General features: G+C 39.7%; 1 protein-coding gene across 1 annotated transcript in view; it reads left to right on the plus strand.

Moving 5' to 3' along the window:
* DOCK10 (dedicator of cytokinesis 10) overlaps positions 1-16,095 on the plus strand; it is a gene marked incomplete at its 5' end in the record, with an annotated part of 163,080 nt that overhangs the window by 75,561 nt on the left and 71,424 nt on the right. Inside the window, 6 exons of the mRNA XM_082487337.1 lie at positions 3,482-3,564; positions 8,343-8,415; positions 8,736-8,873; positions 9,136-9,270; positions 14,063-14,246; positions 15,901-15,986. Coding sequence (XP_082343463.1) covers positions 3,482-3,564; positions 8,343-8,415; positions 8,736-8,873; positions 9,136-9,270; positions 14,063-14,246; positions 15,901-15,986 — 699 coding nt within the window. The remainder of the gene's footprint in view (positions 1-3,481; positions 3,565-8,342; positions 8,416-8,735; positions 8,874-9,135; positions 9,271-14,062; positions 14,247-15,900; positions 15,987-16,095) is intronic.

The raw sequence follows: 16,095 nt of genomic DNA on the forward strand, positions 1-16,095 counted from the left end.
CTCAGGAATAGCTACTCTTCAAGGGCGAGTGAGGTGGTGGGATTGCTCTGTGCATGCAGTTTCTCTGCAAGAAGCCCAGTTGTCCCATGAATGACTTTTAACGTATATGCATCTGTATTTCTGAAAACCACATACCTAGTGCTATCTTAGAATATAATCAGGGAAGTTACTTTCAAATATTTCAAGGTGTTTGCTTCATTTGTGTTTCTCTCACTTTCCATTCTTTTTTTTTTCTCTCTCCCAAAGGTCCATTTGCATTGCAGGGTAAATCTTTAAGTGCTTTTTTCACTGTGGTAGCCATCATGCTGTCATCACCAGAAGCAAAGCTAAAAATTTACAGGTGGAAAAAGCTTGCAGGATTGTCTGTCTCTCTAAGGAAAAACCAAGCCAGCTAGGCAACAAGAAAAAAAAAAAAAAAAAAAAAAAGAAAAGAAAAGAAATGACCTGAATTTGATAGGGCCCTTGGGAATGGGCTGTGCAGCCTGCCTGGTCAACAATACAGGAGGAAAGTTCATGCAAACGTGTGCCAACCCTCCCACGTCCCAAAGCTTCCATTTCTCCATCTATATTTTTCCTCCCCCGCAGTCCACTTGAGCTCAACAGCCCCTGTGCTGGTGCCTCCGCTCTTTGCCAGGAATAGTAGGATCCAGCTCTGGCCTCTTGATGAAATCTCTGCCTCTAGAAAGGTTTTTATTGCTCCTCAAATTTTTCATCCTTGCTAAAATTCAATTTCCAATAATAATTTTCAATTGAAAAAAAAATAAAATCATTAAAAGTAAGTACAGTCAGCAGGAGTATTTGGTGTTTAGTTGGGAGGTTCTGAAAAGAAAATGCTCTAAGTTTTTGTTTGTTTGTTTTTAAACTAGGTCTAGTTTACGATGGATAGCTGCAATAAGCTTGTTCAAGAACAGCGTTAGCTATTGCACTGAATTGGCTTGCCTCTTGTGAATTTACTGCATGATGCTTGAATGTGCTGCTTGTCCCCTTTGATTTTTATTTTGATTAGCTTTTTCTTGGAGGAGCACAATAAACCTTTGTAGTTATAAGCTAAAATACTGTGGCCTGTTCTATATGTTATTCACAACTGGTTTTTTTTTAATACATCGGCCTATAATGCTTGCAATAAAAGCCTGCGTTGAGACTTCTCTGTGGGCTTTAATTGCATCTGTTAAGTAGAATACTTAGCAGTGGAAGTACCACGGGGAAAAAGTGGTCCTTTCTGTAGAAGGATCAGTTGGTTTACATTTGCCAAGTAGAAAGCAAGTGAAGTGTGAATTGGAGGGTCTGTGCTGATCCTCACAATGTTCTATGAATGAGCTTTTCATTGATTTGTGTGGAACAGAGTATATGTTGCTCTTGTAAGAGTATTCTTGTAGCCCAGGTGACTATCAAATAGCTTAGGTAAAAATTTTGATCATACAAGTACAAGAGTTACCAAGTCGTTTTATGAAGATTAATTTAAAAAAAAAAGAAGGGGGGGTGGGGGAGTTGGTTGTGTTTGTTTGGGGTGTTTTTCTCTATTCAAAGGCAAAGCGCAAACAACACTGGAGTGGTGTAGGGGCATGGTTGTGGCATGGTTGTCACGGGGGGCTTTGGACCTGACCCTGCGAGGTGGAGAGTTAGTTATAATGCTATATAGTATTATGTTCATTCTCAGAGCATAGGGGATTCTTTTATATTGTCTAATGGTCACACTTCATTCTGCATCCTGTAAGATAACAAGGCTTTATGTCAGACCAGCAAGTAGATGCTGGATCCCCAGGGAATGTGTTTGCTGCAGACTGCCTTTGGTTGTGCTCAGCTGCTGACTTCAGTGTCAAGGTAGGAGAGAACTGCCTATGAATGTGCATCTGCTTCCTTGCTGCCTTTTCCGTATTCTAAAACAAATAAAACTGTCACAGAAGACTGACCACACCCAAGATGACTTCATAAATTCATTTGTGGCTACATAAATCTTGTGTAAAACATGCAGAGTAAAAAGGAGATTTCTTAAGCCAGCACTGAGTAATTTAGAAAGCACCACCTTTAACTTTTCAGCCCATCTCAGTTTTTGCCCCAGCAGCCTGATATAATCCCCTCTCTGTCCCGCGGGGGCAGAGACCGCTGTACAAGCAATGACTCCCATGAAGAGTCTGGCAGGGAAGAGAGGGAATAGTCCAGGTCGGTCAGAGGAGTGCTAACTTATCCTGTCCCTTTGTCGCCTCTTCTTCCCCTTTCTCTGTGTAACTTTTGGCATTTAAATTTCTTTGATCTATCCTTTATTCCATTCTCTTTGTTTCCTGGAGTCTTATCCTTCCCATGCCTTTCTGTGAGACTCTTTCCTATTCCCACCTCAGATTCCTTTCAGTGCTGCTGCTTCTTTCTCTGCTATAGATTGCCACCGTTGTCCTTCCTGATGTGCCTCCTTTCCCTGTGGCCTCGGGCAGCAGCTTCTACTGTTAGGTTTTAGGCTTGATCCCTCTCTTTCTTCCTCTCCATCTCACATGGGTGGGCGCAAATGTTCAGGTGGAGTGTGGGGAGAAAATAATACAATACTGGAGGAGATTCTCCAGCATACTGTACAACTATCAGTTTACATTTTACACTCTGGCGAGAATCACTGGAAATTCTGATGTGTCGTTTTTCTTGTAGATGTGTTCCTTATCAACAACTGTATTTCATGCATCTTGTTGCCTCTAAAAATGTCATGTTGTGTTTAATTGCCTTGATAAAAGTTCTGCATTGAGTAAATCACACAGTTGTTCTGGTCTTTCTGTGAAGTCCTTCAGTACAGTCGTCGTCCTGGTCTGGTTCCCTTATTTAAGGGAGATTGATACATTAATAACAATGCAAAAGATGAATGCAAAACCAGCAAGAAGTTTTCTAGAACACAAAAAGTACAAGGAGATGATGAGATGACTGAGCAAATTCAGTGTGGAAAGGAAAATGAGACTCTGGTGAGAAATGATAGTCCTATTAATATATTCATGAATGTTGTTAAGAGGTTAAAGATCAATCCTTAAGGGCAGAACAAGAAGTAGAGGGCTTGTGCTGCAACGAGGGGGAATAACAGGAGTAGGGTAAATGTATTTACAGTGGAAGGCTTTGGTAATGAAACAGAATGCAAACAAAAAATGTATAATTAATGTCCATGGAGAAAGTCAGGCCTAAACGAGGTAGTGTCTTTTGAGGTAGTAGTGATATAAGTTAACGATGCTTCCTCCAGAGTAGAAGAGAATCAGTAAGACATGTTAAATTGCTATCAGCCCCCTCCTCCATCTTGTATGATTCAGTGCGTTTGATTTAAAAGGGAAATTGTGCTTCAAAATGTGGAAACACATGACTCTGACTTTTCTTTAAGAACAGTACACCCAGCTATAAAAGAGGAGAATGTGTTCTCTAGCACAGAGGACTCCCTCGGATCTTTCTTAGTTCTCCAGCCTTCTTGAGTCCGAACAGCTGTAGTAATTCTATTGTTGTTCTTTGTGTTTTTTCTCTTTAGGCTTGTAAATACTACAGTTCCCAGTGGCATGTTGTGAACTACAAATACGAACAGTATTCAGAAGACTTTCGACACTTACCACAGTAAGATCTAGTATAAGTTCTTCTTTTTTTATTTTTTCCTATTAGGTTTGTGCAATTTTGCTGAGCTTTGTGCATATTTACACTTTCCTTTGTCTTATGTGCTCTGCTTGTTTTACCGTATTTATAGTGCCTTGCATTTTTAAAAAGGGGAAGAAAAGGTCCTCTAGCAAAAGTTCAAGACTCTGCAGAATTCACTAGTATCAACAAACTCTATTAGTGCTGATTCAAATCCTTAGAAGTGTATTTGCGTATTCGAAGCACAGTTGATACAGAAAAGCTGGCTTTCCATTTTCCTTAATAATGCATAAATGTCACTCACCTTTAACTGGGATTAATTCTCCTTTAGTTACCCTGTGTAACAGAGGAGTAGGATTTTGCTTAGTGCTTTATAGCTGTACTGTACAGAAGAAGTGGGTGCAACGTATCTGGTACGCGCTGGTGCAGCAGTGGTGATACAAGGCTGCAGAAACGTGCAGGTGTCTGGATCAGCAGCCGTCCCTTCTGGGCTTGGAGGCAGTACGTTAAAGTGAGTGTAAAGGAGCTGGGAGGAGAAGGAACAAGTTCCTTGACTTGAGCGGAATGAAATTAAGAATTTGGTGCTTATTACTTCACGTGTGAGTTCCTACCCATACTCCTGTTTCTGGCAGGTTTGTATCCTGTGGCCTGAGGACTGTTTTAGGGAGTAGTTAATGAAATCACCGAATGCCCAAACGAGCCACGTTACTGCCTCCTTTCCTGGAATTCAAGGCATTAAAGTCATGATACTGGATGGAAAAGGTTGTTAGGTGCACGTAACACAGGAATGGGTGCTCCAGGCTTGGGTTGGATGGGAACAAGTACTAACTAAACATATTGTTGCAGGAATGAATAAACTGATTCTTATGGTCCCTTTAGATGCCGTGTTCAGAGGGGTTTGTGCTGCAAGCCTTCCCTCAGATCTGCGTTCTCTCTTGCATGTTGTTATTTTTATGAACAGTGAATATGGTAGTACAAAAAGCCACTAAAAGCAGTTTTGATCATCAGAGATTATAAGCATACCTTTCCTTAAGTACCCAGTGTACTGATTGTTTTAGAAAATGAATGCATTTAGTGCTCAAGAAAAATGTTTGCAGCACAGCAGTTTTCCATTTAACCTTAAGCATCTTCACTCTTATGAAATACGCATTTGACAGATGTGGTTGCATTACTCTGCACAAAAGTACATTTTAGATGATTACATACATCCTCTTCAGTGAAGGTTATTTTAATATAGTTCTTAATATGATTTGCTTTCATGAGTTCATGCTCCAGGAATGTTATGGTGTCTCACATCTTACTTTTTTTCCCCCTTGCACAGAGGTTTACAAGAAAACAAGAGATCTTGTTTCGTCTTGTATCAGAACATAGCAGTCAGGAATGGTTTGGATGCAGCACTGGTTGACATTTCAGAAGCAAAGTTATAGCAGGAGTGTCAGTATTTTGTTTGCTGAAAGTTGCCATGGCTTTTGAGCTTACCATACCTTGATCAGAGGTGGTTTGGAGCCCGCCTCATTTCGTACCGTTTCCAGCCTCTTCAACATCAATGGACTGTGATTTGCACATGCATGATACGAAGTTTGGTGTTTTAGACTAAATCGCCTCATTAAAAAAAGTATTGTATCTCACTGTTGATAGCTCTTGGTGCCCAGTTTCCACAAATTTTTGTTTCATTTGTGCAAAACTGCTGTTGCACTATCAGAAGTCTGAGCATATTGTTGTATCAATTCCTTTATAGGAAATCGTTGTATTGGGGAAGATTGGATGAGTGTTAAGCCTTTGGTTTTGCATCATGAGAAAGGAATGTCACTTGCAATACGAGATCTAACTGTGACTAAAGTACTTCCATTTGTTGAGGGTGTGCTGAACTTTCCTGTGGGCTTTCCCATTTAAAAACACACAAATTGGGACTCAGCAGCCTTCAGCAACGCTGAAGGACATCATACTTGTTTGCATGTGAGATCATGCTGTGCTGTTTCACACAGTCATACAACGTGTCGAGTAACGGCTGCATGGTGTAGCAGATTTTTATAAGATATCGAAGTTACTCTTTCTGAATACTGACTGTTTCTGATTGGGAAGCAGCTGCAATGGGATGCTGACCACTTTGGGCAGGCAGTGAGGACTCAACGTATCCATGGTGCAATTCCCCTGATGTAGTGCTGTGGCACCAGGGAAGAGCTCCATGACACGTGCACAACATGACCAAAATGTTTAGCAACTGCTTTAGTTTTTCTCTGAGTGTCTTCCTCCTTTGAGAGTTTTCTCAGGTCTTTCTACCCCTTAAATTCCTCTCTGTATGCTCTCACTACCTCTTTTTACACCGTTTTTTATGCTTTGTGCTGGTGTGTTCTTGCTTCTTGAGCAAGTGGAAGGGTGGAGGAAGAGCAAGTGGAAGGTTGGAGGAAGAATGGGGGTTGCTTGGTGTGTTCTGTGGTGAGAGTGTGTCTGGGACCAGAAATGGTCATTAGCAAAGTTTTTGCTGACATTTATAGGAAACCTGGAACACTGTAGATATTTCAGGTCTAGTCCCTTGGAACTCTGCATCTTCCTATGGCTCTGAAGAGGCAGTAGGCAAAGAAGAGAGCATACCAAATAGGATCATGTCCTTGCCATGCTTTATCTGCCTGCCCTAGAATGATGAGGAGCATGCCCAAAAGAAGAGAAAAATCCAAGGAAGGGAAAAACTTGGAGAAGGGAAGGGAAAAAACAGAGAATGACGTAGAGGTCTTGAGTGGATGAGTGTTTCATGGATGGTCAGTGAGATCTGACACCTGAAGCAGTAGAGGTCTGTCCTTTTCGATCTTTTATAGCTCTGCTGAGAGGACAGAAGGATTTCCTTCTTTCTAAGCAGTTTACCATGTACCCAGGCTTGTTGAAGGGCTGTGGTTTCATGGGACTGGCTCAATCTCTGACTGGAGTGGCATAGCGTGACAGAGTTGCTGTGTTGTATGGTGAGGGGTCGACACTCCACTAATCCAGCAGATTTCTGACTCCTCCCTCCTCTTCCCAGGAGCATCAGGGGCATTAGGGGTTGGGTTTGGTTATTGGGTTTGGTTTTGGTTTGGTTTGGTTGTGTTTTTTTCAAATAGCTGACTAACTTGTCCTGTTACTGGTACAGATCCTCAAGCAAATGCGTGCAGTGGTGTTATCTGTCCATGTGTGGCCAGAGAGCATCAGTCAGTCTGCCTGCACATCACCCCAAGAGCACTGCGGTGCACTTCTAGCTCTGAATAATGACTAAGCTAATGTTTTTTTGTCTAACGATGTGAAGGCTTGAATTATGTTTTTTGTAAAAGGTGGGATTTGGATTGAGATTTTTGGTTTGGGCTTCTTTTGGGTGGGAGGGAGTGTTTGCATAAGAATTTTTAACAGCCGCGTTTGGTTGCATTGGAAAACCTGTAATGGATTCCCATCACAAATACTCTGAAGAGTAATTACAGATGTCAGAATTGTCAATAGATTGCAAATGTTCCTTTTATTCAAAATATTGATTGGTTGTTTACATTAAGTAAACAAAACTGGAACAAACTAAACCAGAATAAAACACTCCTGCGTTCTGTGTGCGCTTGGTTCTCCTGGCGCTGCTGAAATGCTGACTTGGGTTGCGGTGGGCTAGTCACGTCACGAGAGCACTGACTTTGAAATGGGGACAGTGAGGAGGAGATAGGTATTGCTCATTAATCTTCTTCTGTAAGTACTGTATGAATAAATAAAAAAAAAAGTGGTAACTTTGACCTTTTCCATTTTCTAATTAGTTATATTTAACATTATGTGGTAGCATGGGCTAAAGATTGCTGAGTTGAGAGAGGAAAGTAGCTTAGGAGTTTGTGGTTACTCAACTTCTGTTTGGATTTGCTTCGCTGCACGGTAGAGAGTAGTGTTGCGCTGTTCCCATTCTCAGGCTAGGTAGGTGAAAGTAAGTTCTGGAAAAGTCGGTCTTCCTGATAAATGGTGGCTTTTAGCATGACAGCTTTTGTAGGTGGTCATATGATAACTGAAGATTTCCAAGATGAGATATGTAACCTTAAGAATTCGAAAACAATGTTGGTATTTCTCAGGCTCCAGAAAAATCTATTTTTCTCCACTTGAAAATATCTTTATATTTTTATCATGTGTGTTTGGCTGTTACTTAAGGTTTAATTCTGCAACATGTGAAGTACTCTGGGATTAAATACAATTACTTACGTGCTTAAAATTAAGCAAGTGCTTAAGTACTTTGTTTTTTCACATTCAGTTTTGGTTTTAAGTCCACAATATGAAGACCTTAAGTGGCACTGCATCAAAAAGACACTGGTGTATTTTTAAAAATTACTTTAAGGCTGTGCCCGTCATATTGAATAGGAAAAATATCTTGAAATACTGAAGAAATGTAGAAGCTTTAAGCTGAATGTTCTAATATTCTTTTTGGTTAGAAAAAGCTTTGAAACAGCTCATTCTCATAATTTGACAGCCTTAAATGGGATATCTCTTTGGAAATTGGGTTTTGTTGGCTTTGTGGTGGATTAGCAGAGAAGAGAACAAGAAGTGGTATTTCATCATTTGTACAGAACTGTTGCAACTTCATAATGTTGAAAAAAAAAACCATATATGTGGCTTAAGAAAAAAAGCTGTAGTGGTTTTTAAAGGAGGTAATAGGATCACAGAAATAGGTGTACTGAACGTGTCATGGGGGCTCGGGATGGTTGCATCCCCGAAATAGCAGGTACACGAATATTTAAAAAAAATAAATAAAACTGAAGACATTTTTTCTCCCCTCCCAGAAATGAATGTAGACCAGAGAAACTGCCATCACATTCCTTTGAAATTGATCACGAAGATGTGGATAAGGATGAAGTATGTATTCTGGATTTTGTTGTTTTGTTTTTTTTTCCTGGGGAAGAGTTATTTATTGCTTTAATATCAAATAAAGACTTATAATGGAGTCCTGTTATGTCCTATAAAATATTTCATATTTTAAATAACTCTGAAGTTAGTGGAACAGCTTTGTCTCTTATGTCATCATGTGCACAGCAGGCATATTAATAACATCTTATTTTAAAAGGAATGAAAGGATGATTATTTGTTGTCAAGCAGATATTCACACATTACAGTTTTCTTTAGTCTTGGGATTCAAAAAGCAAGTCCATGCAATATTAATTATGTCTTTCATACAGGATACAACATCCCACTCATCTTCAAAAGGTGGTGGTGGAGGAGGAGGAGGAGGAGGATTAGCAGCAGGAGTTTACAAGTCTGGATGGCTTTATAAAGGGAATTTCAACAGCACTGTAAACAATAGCATTACTGTTCGGGTAAGGGGACAGCATTATTCTTTCTTTATTTTATTTGGATTTACATCCCCCACAGAGGCGCACTTGTTTGCCATGGTCATTTGTATCTCAGGTTTGATTACGTTGCTTTAAATGATAGTAAAGTAATATTGTAGTTGTCTGCAAAATAGTACGATTGAAGTGCAGCTAGAAGTTGTCTATTATTTAAACCCTGTGAATAAAGTATCAGTGAAAATCATATTCAGTACAACAATTGTCATTCTTTTCTCTGCCGCCTCCCCAGTCATTCAAAAAGCGCTACTTCCAGCTGACGCAGTTGTCGGATAACTCATATATTATGAATTTTTATAAAGATGAAAAAATATCAAAGGAGCCAAAGGGATGTATTTTCTTGGATTCTTGTACAGGAGTCGTGCAGGTAAGTTTCAGTTTATTTCATTGTACTGTTTGGGTGTCAGATTTAAAAAAGCAAGTAGAAGAACACATACATTAATGTAATAGTGGTCTGTAGCAGTTTCATGAAATGAAAACACCATTGGTTTTGCTCTTTAAATTGGTGCAAATACTCACACTGAGAGGTTACAAAAACCACAGTTGAATTATGGTAGCAGATCATGCATATGCTCTTTGCCCATGGCACACGTGGGAAAAAATATCATAAAATGTTTCTTTTCATTGGAATTATTTACTTAGCTGCCAGTTTTTACCTTACGCTTACTAAGAGCACGCTTGCTTGTGGGTTAAAGAGACTCAGGTTACAAAGCGTCAGCTGTTGGGCAAGTGGTAAATTAATCCTGTATCCTGAGCCTCCTTGAAGATCATCAGTTTTGGAGGTGATAGAGAGTCTTAATGGCAGCAGGTAGGACAGAACCTTATTGTTTAGTGTGGCGTCGAAAAATAGCCAGAAATGCCTGACACTGCCTTTTTTTTGTTGTTGTTGCCCCTAAGATTGAGTTTTTAGCTTTTTTCCCCCTCTTGCTCTGCCTTTCCTATAATTCTGTTAATGTAGTTCTCTTTTCTTTTTTTTTTTTTTTTTCTCTCCTCTTTTTTCCGTTCTAAATAAGATGTTATCTTAAATAGTATGTTACTGTGGTTGATCTGGCCCCATTTGTGACTAAGTAAAGACATTCCGGTTTGGGGGTTTTTTTAGCTGTACTTTATCCTTTACTACTTAAGCAGTAAGGATCAGTAACAGTGCTAGTGCAGACTGATTTGAGGGTTGCTTTGAAATAAACCTTCCAGGTAACGCCAGGGAAGACCCCTGATAAACACAAGCTTTTGTTGGTAGGGAAGTCTCTCCTTCACCCCTAAACAGGCCGTTTAGAGCAAGAAAAATAATTGGTGAGTAATTTACTTTGGGAACAAATATTTGCTGACAGCCCCCTGCAGAACCTCATTCCTGCACCCAGGAAAGTACCCAGCTCTGTAGGGAATGACTGTTTCCCCTGTGTAGTTCCAAAGGGCGTTTCTTTTTTCAAACAGATGTAGGACAGGATGGAGATAGATGTGAAGAAGGACAATGATGTTTGGCTCTGTCAGTCCATTGGCTTGAAAGGCACTAACAGGCAGCTTGGAAGTGTGGCAGAAGCCACAGCGGAGGTTCTTAGACAGCAAGCCTGTTTAGAAATTACTGCTTGCTCCTTTTTGCTGGCAGTGTGTGCTTTCTTTTAAGATGGGTCTCAGCCAGAGCTCTGGTTAGGCCCTGGAAGTCCCTGTAGTGTCATTTTAGGTACGTATTTAATGCTATTTCAGAGGGTGCTTGTTCTGCTGTGTTGTTTCTGATGACGCTCCATGATAGCAGAAATGTATTGACTGCAGGATTTCTGGCCTTTTTGAATAACCTGATGAAAAAGCTCAAGAAACCTTTGAAATCCTCCTCCTGAACTTTGACGTCTGCCTTCTAAATCTGCAGTGTTCCTGCAAATTGTCCCAAACTGTTTGAACTGTATGTTCTCCTCTCGCCTGCCCCCAGACACTAGTTTTCGTGATGGTTCTTTGATTGACATTTAGAAGGGGATGCACAAATTTATGGGCTGTCTCCACTAGCAAGAAGTGAGAGTCTTAGCCAAGGGGGAGATAGGGCAAGTATCATCAGCTATCAAAGTCTGTGATGAACTTAGAATTGTAGGGCTGAAAAACAAAACCTGGCTTAGAGTTGCCATAAACATGGAGACCCTAGAATCTGGAGAAAGGGTTGGGTAAAACTGAGGATTTAGAGGAAAACTGTGATGTGAAACTTCTGACTTAATGAGTTTTAATACCAATATAAATTATTTAACTCTCTATGAATGACTTTGAGTTTCTGTTTGATAGAGGTTGGATATCTAAATTGTAGTAAACATCCTGGAGAAATTGTCTCCAGATAAAATAAAAAATACTTCCAAAACATTTCTGCTGTTTTGGAAGAATGACCCTGGAGGCATTAGACTTAGCCTGGTGTTTCATTTATAGCTCATCCATAGTTTCTTTTTGAATCTTGTATTATTTCCTTCTGGAAGAAATTTTAAACTTGAAATTAAGTGTTGAAGATTACAAGTCAACCTCAAGGTCCGCATACCATATGGAAGAACTTAAAGAGAAGCAAACTGATAAATGGTACTTTTTTTTTCCCCCTGTTAACTGATCAGGAAGAAAATAGTTGGCTTTAAATTTGAAACAAAGACTTTGCTGTAGATCTCATCTGCTTGCCAGAAGTCTGAAGTGCAGATGGAAAAGTGGATATTGAAGTTTTCCTGCCCTAATGTTCTTAAGATTCAGCATGCGAGATGTATTGCTCTATTATCTAATGTCTAATAGTGTTACAGTACCTGATTTAAAGATCTTGGCCATGTCTGTAAGGGGAAGTACATAATATAGACAAGAAATGCATTCATTTTAATGCTCTACATACTTTGAAGGTAAATTGAAACGTAGCATTTTTCTTTATAGATTTTGCATAAATTGGTATACATAATCCACTTATACAAATAAACTATCTTTGGATGGCCACTACCTAGGATCCTTGGCATAGTTTTGTTCAAATTCTAGCTCTTGTTCAAGCCCTCGTGTTATATCAGTAAAAACAGGTTTCAGTGAAATTTTAGTCCTTGTTTTACATTAATTTGACTGTATGCAGTGATTGGAGGATTAAAGTGATTTCAGGATCAAGAAACATACTGGACACCCGAGAACCAATTGCTGCGAAAGCCAACCCTTTTCTTACCCTATGTTGGGTGAGTTGAAATTTATATCCCTGAAAGAATATTCACCTCAATAAAGTACTTGAGAGGAAAACTATTTCCTACGAAGAGAATTTCCAGTAGCAAAACTAAAAGATAACACACACGCAGACACATACACTCACACAATCCCAAGTCAGTTTGAAAAGCCAAGATTTTACTGATTCTGTTGACCCGAGTAGCTCCAGAAGAAGTTGTTCAGTCTTAACTGATTCCTGAGCTGGGTCATGACATGTAATATAAGGACTGGAGCAAGTGATTAACAACAGATTGGGTAGGAATCTTCTAAGTCATCTCTGCTGCTGGGGAAAAAAAAAAAAAAAAAAACCATTCACGGAACTTTATTCTCAGTGACTTGGGTTCTCGGCTTCCTCCTCTGCTAATCTGTATCAGATTTTGCCTCTGGTCTTCTTAAATAAAAATATCACTACCATCTCACTATCTGGCTTAGAAGCTATTCTTAGTAACTTGTTGGTATAGGACTGTACCGAGAAGTAATTGTAGTACGTACAACTACAGGATACCGTTATCATGTTATTTCAGACTGTTAATGAAGAATAATAAAATTGAGTGAACTGGCCAGTTATAGGGTGGATGAATTGTTTTTCATTTGTCAGCATCACTCCAAGGTTAGATGTGTCAGCAAAGTGATGGCAATTTTGTGGAATATTGAAAACAAAACAGGGGCACTGATGTCCATAGGCAGTGGTTGTAAAAGTTTGATGAGGTAATATGGGGTAGGATGTGTCAGTATTCTTTCAGATTAAACAAGGAGGGGACACAATTGATGCAACTGCTTCCAAAAGACTAAGAGGTGAAAGCCTCACTAATTTGATAAATTTGAGGAACAAAGTACATTATATTAGACCACATCACTTCGTTTAATCTTACTGAGCTGTTTCAGTAACTAGGCACCTGTTAATTCTTACAACGGAAATTTAACCATCTACTGCAGGTGAAATCTGGTGGTACAGAACAGATCTCAGAACTCAATCTGTTGCCAATATACTGGGTATTGGTTCTTATTCTGTACTTGAAAAGGGTAGCATTGCAATGACTGAACAGCACTATACATCACCTTTTGCCTCCTGCAAAGAATTGTTGAAATATCCGTAGTCCTTTTTAAAATCCTTCTAACAGAAACGCAGCAGTGGGAAGCGAGCGTTGGAATCTTTTCACATGGAGGAGTTCATCCTATTGCAGTGTTCTGGAGAGATTTACTGGTTAATCTGTCTTCCAAGTTTAAACTCTCATCATCCAGAAGCTCTTTCAGAAAAATATAAAAAGAACAAAATTATGTAGAAATGTTCTTATCCTAACCACAGTGTTTCTAACTTCATTAGATGCTCAGAAAATGTTACCTTTATGTAGCTTGTTAGCAGCATCTGTAAATATCTCAAAACAGAAGATTTTATAAGTTGTTCACAATTAGCTTTGACCTCCACAGGCAGGGGCGGAATAGTCTTTGACCACGTGCTGACTTTGCTTGCTTGCTAGTTTGAGTTTAGTGAACTCACTCCAGTTCCTACTGAGCAAATAATTCGTATGACTTAGCACTACTTTAGTGTCTTTTTGAGTGTCTGGTGTGCTGATAAGGTGTAGGAGACTTGGGCTTTAGAGATGTTCTCTCCAGACAACTACGACTCGTGTAGCAATGCTGTACTTCGCCATCAGAGATCTTTTATTATTCCAGTCGGGAGGTATTCCCTACTGTGGTTTGAAGTGTTATTGTCCATAGTATTAGATTTCTGTGGTTAAATAGAAGATGTATATTTGGCCATAGAAGATCTTAGATGCACAAAGACCAAACAATAAATTGACATAATTTGCGTTAGTGTCACACTACTGGAATTTTCTTTAAAGCCACTGAATTTCGCTTGAATGTTATTTTTAAGGAGTGACCGTACGCAAGTCCATTGTATGGATGCCTTTTTCAGTACCTTTTTATAATTAGTTCTAGTGTTTATTTTTCTTTTCCTTTTGTTCCAACAGAATAACAGGCTTAGGAAACATGCCTTTGAGTTGAAAATGAATGACCTCACGTACTTTGTGCTGGCAGCTGAAAATGAGCAGGATATGGATGACTGGATTTTTACTCTCAACAAAATCCTGCAAATAAATCCAGAGGGAACCATTCAGGAGAGGAAAAGTGCAGATCTCACTGATCTGAAACTTGGTAAGACCGAATAGTCTCTCGCATTGTTTTTTCTTAATCAAATGCAAAAAATTGAACCTTGAGATATCACTATTGAGTCATTTTAACCGCCTGAGTCTGTAATGGATTCTGCATCTATTGATTTCTGACGAAGCAGCACCAGTCTTTTGGCAACCCCTGAACAATGTCAGCTAACTCCCCACAGGTCATTTTCAAAAGGCTGTGAGGGAGGTAAAGCTGCTCCCCACAAAGTCAGCAGGAGCAACGTGGCTCTGCTTTGCATATACGGCTCTTTTGCAAATATAGTCCTCTCTGTCAATGATCTTGCTAGTACTTTGTGGTTTACTGTCTCGGGAGTCTGAAGGTTTTAAAAAGTTTTGTGCTAGAGAGAGGTTAGATCAGGGCTTTTTCCAGCGTTTTGTTTTCTTTAAAAATCTGGAGCTAATAATTAAAAAAAAATCCCAGCTGTGTTATGTTGTTCTTTCCCTGGAAGCTTATTGACTTTTCATTTCTTGCCTTTGTGAGTTTGCGTATTAATATGCTTTCACTGTGGAAGAAAGAATTGGATGCTCTGTTATACCGCACTCTTCATGTGGCAGTAACTCATTCCTCCACATAATAAATCCACGTTCAGTTTGGATGAACCCCAGCTGAAATTCTAAGACTGAAAACACTTGAAACCTTAATACAGACTTGAACTGCTTGTTCTCTGAGCTGAATCAAAGCTTTGAATCCACATGGATCTGAATCTTGGGGAAGTTCAGAGCTAATTGAAGGCTTTAGCCTGGTGTTTATAATAAATTCTGATTCTGGAGGGTCAGGATACTCTTCATATAGCCAAAGATGTTTTTATAATTTGGAGGCACAAGAGGCTTGCACTTCAGAATTGGAGAAGTACTTTTGAAAATCCCACCCATAAGGGATATTAATGAAACAGGAAGAAATATGTGCATAAAAGGTCAAAGACATAAGGCTAACAGAAAACAGAAGTCTCTGCTGGTAAAAAACCTGATAACAAGCAACAGGAATGTGCTATGGAGTTAACTTGTCAAAAGGCAGGATGCTTTCTTGGCAGAAGAGCCCTAAGTGGCTGTAGTGACTTATTTCACATTGGGCTGAATTACCTACTGAAAGCAGCACGGTCCCTGGTGAGCTAAGTAAAGCAAAGGGGTTGCTCTATAGTGCTGTTCTCTGGATCCATGGATTTGCAGCTCATGGAGTCCAGACTGCATCCCTCTCCTTCCCAAAGGGTGGGTAAGGTCCTGCCTGCCTCGCTGAAGACTCCCTTTACTGGGAGTCCAAAGTCTTTCGGTTGACATAAACCCTCCACGTTGCCTCGGAGGGGACCGAGAGAGCAAAGGGAAGGTGTCTCTGTTGTGGGTGTGAAGATTTGTCATGGATGAACGTGTCAGACGTTTCACTGAGTCAGGCCTCTTGTTTGAAAGCTTAAATATGGACTAAGTTACAGTGAGCACCAGTGGGAAATGAGGTTGACAGGTTTACATTAGTATCTCTTCCGTTCGTGGGCCTGATCATACTAAAGGGAATTAAAGGGAATAAAAAGAAATAGCAGGGGGAGAGCTTTTCTTTTCTTTTCTTTTCTTTTTTTTTTTTAAACCCAATGGTAATACCAAGTATAATAAAAACATTTGCATATTACTTTCTTCTTTTCAAGACCCTGCAGAAGTTTCCGTGAATTACGATTGCTCTCAAGAGGAGACCGATTCTTCCGAGAACACCTTGCACCCAGACTTCGCAAAAGTAATGGATGTTACATTTGTCTTCACAAGCTTAGTGGAAAGTGCTACCTAGGTGAAAAATGCCTGCCAATAGGTGTCATAAATATTGTGAAAGGTTTGAAAACACAGCA

This window comes from Vanellus vanellus, assembly GCF_965231255.1.
Source record: "Vanellus vanellus genome assembly, chromosome: 8".
Lineage (NCBI taxonomy): Eukaryota > Metazoa > Chordata > Aves > Charadriiformes > Charadriidae > Vanellus > Vanellus vanellus.